Below are 11,667 nucleotides of genomic sequence, written 5' to 3'. Positions count from 1 at the left end.
CCTGAACGCGGCGCGTTCTGGGAGCTGTGGTCCCGGCTGGCGCGCGGACTCCTCACTCCAGCGCCGCCGCGTCGCCTCCCGGAAGCGTCCTCCCGCGCGCCAGCGGGTGAGGTGGGTCTGGGTGGGGGGTGGGGTCCCGTGGGGTCCCCCCGGGTCCCCCCCGTGGGGTCCCCCCCGGATTGCGGTCCCCCCCGTGGGGTCCCCCCCCGGATTGCCGGAGAGAAACTGCGGGAAAGCCCGAAGCGGCGAACGCCTGCGGTGGTCTAAGCGAGATGTGTGGGACCGACACGCGCGGATGGGGAGCGAGGGAGGGGCTGACCTCGAGCCGCGCGTGGACCGACAGACGGACAGACCGAGTGTGGAACTCTGTTCCAGTGAGGGACCGGCTGACTGACCAGTTGTGTGTGTGTGTGTGTGTCTGGTTGTGTTTCTGTGTCTGACTCGTTTTGGTGTGTTTCTGACAAGCTGGGAGCGTGTGGTCGGCTGATAGGATGTCTGACTGACCCGATCAAGTGTGCGACTGACAACGAAGTTGAGATTTTGTCGGAGGGTTGTGTGTTGTTGTGCGTGAGAGGGTGTGTCTGTGACTGACTGTGATTGCAGGCGTAACCGAGAGTCTGTGTATGTGAGTGGCTGAGACAGTGACTGATGATTATGAATGACTGGTGGTGCTGTGAGCTCCTGTGTTTATTGGGCTGACTGTGAGTGACGCTGGGAAAGTTTGGGCGCAGGGGTATATTTTGGGATGTGACTGACAGACTGTGCCCGAGGTAGGGTGTATGCATGTAACTACGTGATTGTCTGGGATTTGTCAGGGGGACTATATTTGGATGATTTGCGGGGAGTTTACCAAGTATGTGACAGAGAATTTGTCTGCGGCTGAAATTATGTGACCTGCAGTCACCCAGCTGGGTTGACGTCCACTCGTACCTTCTGTGGGCTTAAGCCTGGCAGGGCCTGTGGAGTCGTCAGAGTGGGCATCTACTGCATGTCTGCTGTGTGCCAGGCCTGCTGTCAGGTCGGGTACGGTAAGGAGCAGGAAATGAAGGAACTGCTCTCCTAAGCTGGTTAAGCAGCTGTGGACAGGGGACCTCGACCTGATGTGAGGTCAGCACATTGGGGGTGAGCTGAGCATGGTTCATGCCCCTGTGTCTCAGAGACTGTCCTCAGGGATTTTCCAGAACAGCAGTTTCAGAGGTACGAAAGGGAGCTTGGAAACTGTCGCTGTACTTATTGTCAGTCCTGCCACCCCTGTTCCCCCTCCTCTGAACAATGATTCCCTGCCTCAGACTCCGCCTCTCCTGGTGCCTCCGTTTTCTCAGCACCTGTTGTCTGTGCACTTGCTATAGGCACTGCGGCTCCAGCATGCCCAGGCTCTCTGGGGAAACAGGGTTAGAGCACAGAGCTGGGGGAGAGTGACCCGGGGCACTCAGAAGGATACGTAGCCTGCTCCCAGGTGCTGGGACGGCTCTTGGAGAAGATGACAGCTCAAGTGGGGCCTGGAGGATTAGGAGGAATTGCTCAGGTGCAGAGAGGGATTTTAGGACGAGAGAGTAACAGGGACAAAGGAATTCAGGAATTGGGATAATGGCAAAGGCAAGGTTGCAAGAGGCCCAAGTGAGCTTTACAGTGGAGTTAGGGGCTAGAGCACAGCTTTGCCAGAAATCACCAGCTGCCACTGAAAGGTTTCAGGATTGAGGTCTTGTTTTATTCATGTTCACTTCTCCCTGTGCCCAAGGTCATGGCTCCAGTGCCAACAGTTGTTATCTGTTATTTTGAGTATTACATCCTCACAGGTGTAAAGTGATATCTCCTTGTGCTTTTGATTTGTAATTCTCTGGTAGCTGATGATGTCGATCATCTTTTCATGTGCTTGTTGGCCATTTGTATATCTTCTTTGGAGAAGTATCTAGTCAAATCCTTTGCCCATTCTTTAATTTGGGATTGTCTTTTTATTATGGAGCTGTTCTAGATACAGGTCCCTTATCGGATATATGATTTGCAAATATTTTCTCCCATTCTGTGGGTTGCCTTTTCACCTTTTTTTTTTTGCCTTGTCACACAGCTTGCACGATCTTAGTTCCAACTCCTAACCACTGGGCTGCCAGGGAATTCCTCTTTTCACCTTCTTGACGGTGTCCTGCAAATCACAAAGGTTTTTAATTTTGATGAAGTCTAGTTTATCTATTTCCTCTTTTGTCACTAACCTAAGATGGCTTTGCATTATTTTTGAGTGTATGTGGAACACTGACCACAAAACCATACACTGGGTCACAAACCAAGTCTCAAACCAGCAAATATCAAAGGATTAAAATTGACCAAAGCACATTTTCTGAGCACAACAGAGTTAATCTGGAAATCAGTAATAAAAAGACTATCAGAAAACTCTGAATTGTTTGGAAATGAAGCAGCAGAGTTCTAAGCAGCCCATGGTTCAGGAAGAAACCAAAAGAGAAATTAGAAAATATTTTTAACTAAATGATAATGAAGATGCAAAACCAAACTTGTGGGTGTACAGCTAAAGCTATGTTTATAGGGAAATTTATAGCCTGAAATACATGTATTGGAAAAGAAGAAAGGCTGAGTGTCAGTTGTCTAAATATTCATCTCAGAAACTACAAAATAATTAGCAAATAAAGTAAGGGAATGCCCCTGTGGCTCCCAGGGGAGTGGGGTGTGTGTGAGATAGAAGACAGACCCACTCTGTGTGGGAGGAGCGTAGGCCTGAAGCAGACTGGCCATGGGGTCAGGCTACTGGGGTTTGTAGCTCAGCAACCGCCCTTCCTTTCACTATCTGGGAAACTTTGGGCAAATCTTTTTCTCCTGTCTGTTTTTATACCATATAATGAAAGAAAGCTCCCACCTCCTGAGTTTGTTGTGAGTTTTAAACGAGTTACTATATGCAAGCATTTAGAAAGGTGCTCAGCACCAAATGGGCGCTGCCCTGATTATTTTGATCATCTGTGACTCTGTGAGAGTGAGTCACATCTCACAGGCCCCAAGCCCGCATCTGCCCTACTCGGCAGCCACAAGGCGGGCCCCAAGTTCACAGGATGACCAAGTTCTGATCTTCCTGCAGACCCAGTTCCAAGGCTCCAGCCTTCCCATATCTCACTGGAGGTCTGCTGCCCGATGGCCATCCCCAGGAGCCTTGTGAGCCCGGTGCCCTGGGAACAGGATGACTTTCTGCGAGTGAAGGTCGAGGATGAGGAGGCCAGCTTCTCTCAGGCCCAGGAGTCTAACTTTGGCCACCCCTCCCACCCTGAGGCTGCCCGTCTGCGCTTCCGACACTTCTGCTTTGAGGAGGCATCCAACCCATGTGAGGCCCTGGCCCAGCTCCGGGAGCCCTGCCGCCAGTGGCTGCGGCCCGAGGCACGCTCCAAGGAGCAGGTGCTGGAGCTGCTGGTGCTGGAGCAGCTCCTGGGCGCGCTGCCCCCCGAGATCCAGGCCCGCGTGCGGGCTCAGTGCCCCGAGAGTGGCGAGGAGGCTGTGGCGCTCGTGGAGGACCTGACCCAGGCACTGGACGAGAGAGGTGAGGGGGTGACAGGCAGGTGCCCACGGCACACGGGGCAAAGCCTGGACGGAATGTTGGGGGTGCAGGTTTGCACTTGGGGGCACTCACCCAAACCCTCACACGCTGCGGTAAGCAGGTCTGTTTTGACGGCCATTGACCCAAAGCCCAGCTCAAACTGACGGAAGCCAAGGAGGGAGGCTTCATGGCTGTGTATCAGGAGCTCAGGTGACGGCATCAGGATTCTCTCGTTCTCCTTTCTTTCTCAGTTGCGTTTTCCTACGTTAGGTTCATCTTTAAGTAGCTTCTGTCCGCAAGGGAGACACAGTTGGCCCAGCAATCTCATGCTTGTGTCTTATCAATGTAGAAACCTCATGGGGAGAACAGCGAAAGATCCCCGAGCTGAGCTTCACTGAGCTGAGCTTCACTGAGTTGGTCGGGGTCTTGTGCTTGTCTTTGACTGACCAAAGCCCCAGGGCCAGATGTGAGCAAGGGAAGTTCCCCAAAGGAAAACCAGGCTGCTGCTGCCAGATAAGGGGGCTGGATGCCTGGGGCTGGGGAGGGGGCAGAAACGCCCTGTGTCCCGATGCACTCCCTTGGAGCCCTCCCTATGCTGACCTCCAGCATCTGGGTGAGACAGACCTGCCCCAGGCCAGAGTGGGCACCATTGCTTAGAGACCCACTAAGATGTCGCAGCCCAGGGAGATCCGATGGGACACCAGGAGGACCCAGCCCCACCTGATGGGAGCGTTTGGTGGGGTGGGTGTGCCAGCAACAAGGGCGGAGGTCGTGGGCGGGGAGACCATGGAGTTTGGGCTCAGAAGAATCATCGAGGCTTGGTACGTCCAACCACTGCTCTGCCGCCTCCTGGCTGTGTGGTTCTTTCGTGCCTCAGTTTCCCTGTCAGTAAAATGGGGATTGTAGTCCTAATACTTACCTCAGTGTCATCGAGAGGTGTGAACAAGGCAGTCTCTGCGGCCTGTGAAACGGTGCCTGCATGAATCAGACAGGTGGTAACTGGAGCTGTTCGGAAAATTTGTTCTGCTGCTTGAGAAACGAACCTTTCTGAAAGAGCTTGTCAGATGCGCTCCCTTGGCCCCATCAGCCATGCCAAGACATGGACGTCACAAGGATGGGGGAGGAGGGAGGGCGCGGCCCCATCCTTCTGTAGGGTCAAGAGAGTCTTCAGGGAAAATGCAAAACGGCACTGAAACAGCAAGAAAGAACCACACTCCAGGCAGAGGGAATGGTGAGAGGCAAAGGCCCCTGGGGTATGGTATGCACTGGTGCATTCTGGGAAGAGCAGGTGGTGCCGTGTTTCTGGAATAGAGGAAAAAAGGGTGGTCGGGACCCAGCATGTGGCTAGGGAGGTTGAGGGACTTAGGGAACACCTGTGGGTCTAGAGGAGGAGGAGAGTCTAGAGCTGAAATCCCGACTTGGCCACTAGCTAAGTGTGTGATCTTGTACAAGTTACTCAACCTCTCTGAATTAATCATGTGGTCTTGTACCAATTACTCAAGACCTCCCCTCAGCTGGGCCTCAAGTTTCCTTGCCTGAAACACAGTTGTCAAAGTGCCCCTTTCTGAGAGCAGAATGAAGCTGAAACGAGGCAGTGGGAGTTACCCGTTGCACTTGGAGCCGAGCACAGAACAAGAGCCTAACAGTGGCCAGCAGCCCTGGGAGGCAAGCAGAATAGCATCCCCCTCTTGCAGATGAGGAAACTGTGGCCCAAACGAGGGCAAGACTACCCAACCCTTGGAGCTGGCGAGCGGCAGAGCTGGGGCCCCATTGTGGACTTAACCAGCAGTTATTCCGGCCACCCCCCAACCACTTCCTGGAATCTGTCCAGTAAACGATGTCCAGTCAGGCGTCCTAAGGTGCCCTGTGTACCCGTCAAGGGCAGGTCCGTTCAGGAATGCTTCTACCTCGTACACAAGCCAATCTCCAGCTGCCGCTCAGCCATGCTCTGCCTTCACAGTGCATTATAAAGAGCAGGCCTCAGGCTTCCCGGGGGCTCAGGGAGGCCAGGTAGAGGCATCACCCACCCACCCACAGCAGCAGGTGTCTACTTGGGGTTCAGGGTAGAGTCTACTGCATCCTGGATTGATTCCCTCATTCAGCCGATATTTACTGAGCATCTGCAGATGCATCCAGATCCAGGTGGCAGGGACAGAGCTCAAGCCTGCCCAAGGGAGCAGGTGCATAGGTGCCTGGCGTGCTTGCTCTCTCACTCGCTCCCTCACTCTCTCTTTCGGATCCATTCAACCTCAGGGTTTTCCTCCTGACACTTGTGACAAAATCAGGAGCCTTAAAGAATGGAGAGTTTGCGGTGGGTGGTTTGAGGGGTGGATGGAAACATGGGATGCAGGGTTTTGTTTTTTTTAATTGAAGTATAGTTGATTTACAATGTTGTGTTAATTTCTGCTGTACAGCAAAGCGATTCAGTTATACACATGTATACATTCTTTTTTTTATATATATAAATTTATTTATTTGTTTATTTATTTATTTTTGGCTGCATTGGGTCTTCGTTACTACGTGCGGGCTTTCTCTAGTTGTGGACAGCAGGGGCTACTCTTCGTTGCAGTGCGCGTGCTTCTCATTGTGGTGGCTTCTCTTGTTGCGGAGCACAGGCTCTAGGCTCACGGGCTTCAGTAGTTGTGGCACGTGGGCTCAGTAGTTGTGGCTCGCGGGCTCTAAAGCGCAGGCTCAGTAGTTGTGGCACACGGGCCTAGTTGCTCCGCAGCATGTGGGATCTTCCTGGACCAGGGCTCAAACCCATTCCCCTGCATTGGCAGACGGATTCTTAACCACTGTGCCACCACGGAAGTCCCATACATTCTTTTTAAAATTCTTTTCCATTATGGTTTATCCCAGGATATTGAATATAGTTCCCTGTGTTATGCAGTAGGACCTTGTTGTTTATCCATTCTATATATAATAGTTTGCATCTGCTAATGCCAAACTCCCAGTGATATCATATGGTATTTGTCGTTCTCTTTCTGACTTACTTCACTTAGTATGATAATCTCTAGGTGCATCCGTGTTGCTGCAAATGGCATTATTTCGTTCTTTTTTATGGCTGAGTAATATTCCATTGTATATATGTATCACATCTTCTTTATCCATTCATCTGTTAATGGACATTTAGGTTGCTTCCATGTCTTGTCTATTATGAATAGTGCTGCTATGAACATAGGGGTGCATGTATCTTTTTGAATTATAGTTTTGTCTGGATATATGCCCAGGAGTGGGATTACAGGATCATATGGCAACACTATTTTTAGTTTTTTGAAGAACCTCCACACTGCTTTCCATAGTGGCTGCACCAATTTACATTCCCACCAACAGTATAAGAGGGTTCCCTTTTCTCCACACCCTCTCCAGCATTTCTTAGTTGTAGACTTTTTGATGATGGCCATTCTGACTGGTGTGAGGTGATACCTCATTGTAATTTGGATTTACACTTCTCTAATAATTAGAGATGACGAGCATCTTTTCATGTGCCTATTGGCCATCTGTGTGTGTGACACCGGTTTTGATGGTGTGGGAGGACAGCACTGTGCCCTTTTGTCATCCAAGACACCAAATGAGAAACTTTCCTTTGGAAATGGGGCCAAATATCAGGAGTGGCCCACATCTCCCCTTTCAGAGTGAGGCCAGGGCCCGGCAGAGAGGGGAGGCCTGGTATGGAAAAAGTGGTGACACTGTGGTTCGGATTGTCGCAGGCTGGGTGCTGGGATCTGAGCTCTCAGAGGCGAGCTGTAAGCAGAGCAATTCGGACGAGTCAGAGCCGTCAGACAGGGCCACTGAAACCCTGGTAGGAGGGCTTTCCCCAGGACCCACCTTTGGTGATGCCCGCGAACCTGAGGGCAGCTCAGAGAGGCAGGCCGGACTCTCAGGGAAGATGTGAACAGAGTCTGTCACCCAAGAGATGGATTTCAGGAAAACTTCAGGGCCTCACAAGGGCGCCCTCACAGACCAGCCCGGCTGTGAAGCTGGTGCTTTGGGGGACAGTCTCAACGTGTGGCCAGACTTCACCTCCCAAGAGAAGACTCCTTCCAGAGAGAAAGTGGATCCACTGGATGGTTATGGCACAGAGCCTCCAGGCACATACTTGGGGAGGAAGCCCTCCAAGTGTGGTGAGTATTGGAAGACGTTCCGGAGCCCCTTGGCCCTGGAGGCCCACCAGAAGAGCCGTGCTCGGAAGATGCCCCACACCTGCAGTGAGTGTGGGAAAGCCTTCAGCCGGAGTGCACACCTGGCCCAGCACCAGGTGGTCCACACGGGGGCCAAGCCCCACGAATGCAAGGAGTGCGGCAAGACCTTCAGCCGCAGCACCCACCTCAGCCAGCACTGGCGTGTGCACACGGGCGAGCGGCCCTACGCGTGCGAGGAGTGCGGCAAGGCCTTCAGCCGGCACACCCACCTGACCCAGCACCAGAGGATCCACACCGGGGAGAAGCCCTACGCGTGTGAAGAGTGCGGCAAGACCTTCAGCCGCAGCACCCACCTCAGCCAGCACCAGCGTGTGCACACAGGCGAGCGGCCCTACGCGTGCGAGGAGTGCGGCAAGGCCTTCAGCCGGCACACCCACCTGCCCCAGCATCTGCGCATCCGCACAGGGGAGAAGCCCTACAGGTGCGACGCCTGCGGCCGAGCCTTCAGCGACTGCTCGGCTCTGATCCAGCACCTGAGGATCCACTCCGGAGAGAAGCCCTATCAGTGTCAGGTTTGTCCAAAGGCCTTTGCACAGAGCTCGTCCCTCATCGAGCACTAGAGGGTCCACTCGGGGGAGAAGCCCTACAAGTGCAGCAACTGTGGGAAGGCCTTCGGCCGCGTCTCAGCCCTCAGGGTTCACCTGCAGATCCACATCACCGTCCTGCAGTGGCCGAGGAAGCCTCCCCACAGCGGCTCAGCATCGAAGAGAAACCTGAGTTCTGAAAGAGCTGGGAGGGACGGGGCGGGTGACTGATGAATCCCCCCCAAAGGACCGGGTGCTAAAGGGCAAATTCTGGGGCTGTCCGGGAGCAACTCTTCATTCTGGGACCCAGATGGCGGCCCCTGATGAACATAAAGCTATTCAGGTCAGCTGGCGAAGCTTCCAGAAGGCTCCTGCTGCCCTCCATACCCCACTCAAGCCCATCTGAGAGAGAGGACAGCTGAGCTGAGGATGTGGATTGGTCCTCGGAGCCAAGGCAGTCAGGGTCAAGTTGCTCTCAGGACAGTGGTCCCTGGATGCTTGGGGCAGGGAGGCTCCAGCTTCACATTCCCACGTGGCGTCTCTTCTTGCCCGTTCCTCTGCCGCGTAGCCCAGGAGGGACACCTGCCCGTGCCCACTTCTGTGCCTTCGCACGTGCTGTTTCCCTCCACCTGTTCACGTTGACTCCAAGGCCAGCTTGTGAGGCTGCGTTTTCCAGACCCTCAGCCTCTATCGCATTTTCCGTGTCCTGAGGGTACGGCTGGCCACTTGCCTGGCATCCGTTTCTACCCCCTCTCCTTCCACATCCCACCATCAGTCAGCCCTGTTGCTCTTGCTTACAGCCACCTCTGCTCCATCTTCTCCACCACTGTTTCCTTATGCGAGCCCACATCACCTGTCACCTGGATTCCAGCAGGGGTCTCCTTCCTGACCCCTCCCTTCTTTCATCACACACACATGCACACACCACACACGTCACAGACCACACATCTACACGCACCACACACATAATACACGCACCACACACGTAATACACACACCACACATAATACACACACCACACACATCACAGACCACACGTCTACACACACCACACACATAATACACGCACCACACACATAATACACCACACCACACATAATACACCACACACATAATACACACACCACACACATAATACACCACACCACACATAATACACCACACACATAATACACCACACACATAATACACACACCACACATAATACACACACCACACACATAATACGCACACCACACATAATACACACACCACACACACCACACACATGCACCCCCCCACACCACGTACATACACACACCACACACATACACCACACATAATACACACACCACACACATAATACACACACCACACACATAATACACCACACATTATACACTACACACATACCACACACCACACACATGCACACACCACGTACATACACACACCACACACATACACCACACATAATACACACACCACACACATCACAGACCACATGTCTACATGCACCACACACATAATACACACACCACACATAATACACACTGCACACACACACCACACACATGCACCCACACACACACACATACATACACCACATACATACACATACCACACACATACACACACCACACACATACCACACACCACACACATACACCCCACACACACACACCACGTACATACACACACCACACACATAATACACACACCACACATAATACACACACCACACACATAATACACCACACCACACATAATACACCACACACATAATACACCACACACATAATACACACACCACACATAATACACACACCACACACATAATACGCACACCACACATAATACACACACCACACACACCCCACACATGCACCCCCCCACACCACGTACATACACACACCACACACATACACCACACATAATACACACACCACACACATAATACACACACCACACACATAATACACCACACATTATACACTACACACATACCACACACCACACACATGCACACACCACGTACATACACACACCACACACATACACCACACATAATACACACACCACACACATCACAGACCACATGTCTACATGCACCACACACATAATACACACACCACACATAATACACACTGCACACACACACCACACACATGCACCCACACACACACACATACATACACCACATACATACACATACCACACACATACACACACCACACACATACCACACACCACACACATACACCCCACACACACACACCACGTACATACACACACCACACACATAATACACACACCACACATAATACACACACCACACACATAATACACCACACATATACCACACACCACACACATGCACACACCACACACAAACACACACCACACACATACACCCCCACACACACACCACATACATACACACACCACACACATACACACACCACACATAACACACACACCACACACCACACACATCACAGACCACACGTCTACACACACCACACACATAATACACCACACACATAATACACACACCACACACACACACCACACATAATACACCACACACATACCACACACCACACACATACACACACCACACACATACCACACACCACACACATACAGCCCCCACACACACCACGTACATACACACACAACACACGTACACACACCACACATAATACACACACCACACACATAATACACCATACATATACCACACACCACACACATGCACACACCACGTACATACACACAAAACACACATACACACACCACACATAACACACACACCACACACCACACACATCACAGACCACACATCTACACACACCACACACATAATACACACACCACACATAATACATCACACACATACACACACCACACACATGCACCCCCTCACACACACCACATACATACACACACCACACACATACACACACCACACATAATACACCACACACACCACGTACGTACACACACCACACACATACCACATACCACACACATCCCAGGCCACGCACACACACACACCACACACAAACCATCGTTTTCTTTTCCACACCAGCCTCCAGCAGGCTCTTTCCACAGCCCGAATCTGATTGTATCTCTCCATGTGGGAAGCTCTCCACCACGTCACCTTCTACAGCAAAGCTTCTTGAATGGGTTACAAGCTTGCCAAGATATAAGTTACTTTGGGTGCCAAGCCGTCTCTCCAGTTACCTTCCTATGTGTATAGGAATACTGTCGTTTTTCTGTGTGTGCAGTGGAGTGAAGACGGTTTCAAAGTACTGCCCTGTGTGATAAACCTCAGATCCGTCACCTGCTGTTCACGGTCATCCGTGACTGGCCCCCAGCCTTTGTCTCCCGTGGCCACACCTCCCACACACCAGCCACACGGAACAAC

General features: G+C 52.0%; 1 protein-coding gene across 6 annotated transcripts; it reads left to right on the top strand.

The window, feature by feature from the left end:
* On the top strand, positions 1-7,424 carry ZSCAN22 (zinc finger and SCAN domain containing 22; the record flags this gene model as incomplete). Of its 6 annotated transcripts, none has more annotated exons than XM_082436790.1 (4): positions 1-111; positions 2,066-2,155; positions 3,080-3,532; positions 7,240-7,424. In XM_082436790.1, the coding sequence occupies exons 3-4, from the start codon at positions 3,133-3,135 to the stop codon at positions 7,422-7,424; spliced, it is 585 nt and encodes a 194-aa protein (XP_082292916.1). In that variant the 5' UTR covers positions 1-111; positions 2,066-2,155; positions 3,080-3,132. The 6 variants fall into 6 exon arrangements, with proteins under 6 accessions (XP_082292916.1, XP_082292917.1, XP_082292914.1 ...); XM_082436789.1 differs by lacking the exon at positions 1-111 and adding an exon at positions 162-274; XM_082436791.1 differs by lacking the exon at positions 2,066-2,155 and having other exon boundaries at positions 1-106.
* Positions 7,425-11,667: the final 4,243 nt, after the last annotated feature.

This window comes from Balaenoptera physalus, assembly GCF_965194825.1.
Source record: "Balaenoptera physalus genome assembly, chromosome: 19".
Classification (NCBI taxonomy): Eukaryota; Metazoa; Chordata; class Mammalia; order Artiodactyla; family Balaenopteridae; genus Balaenoptera; species Balaenoptera physalus.
Note: the sequence above shows the minus strand (reverse complement) of the source record. Positions and strands in the feature narration are given on the sequence as shown.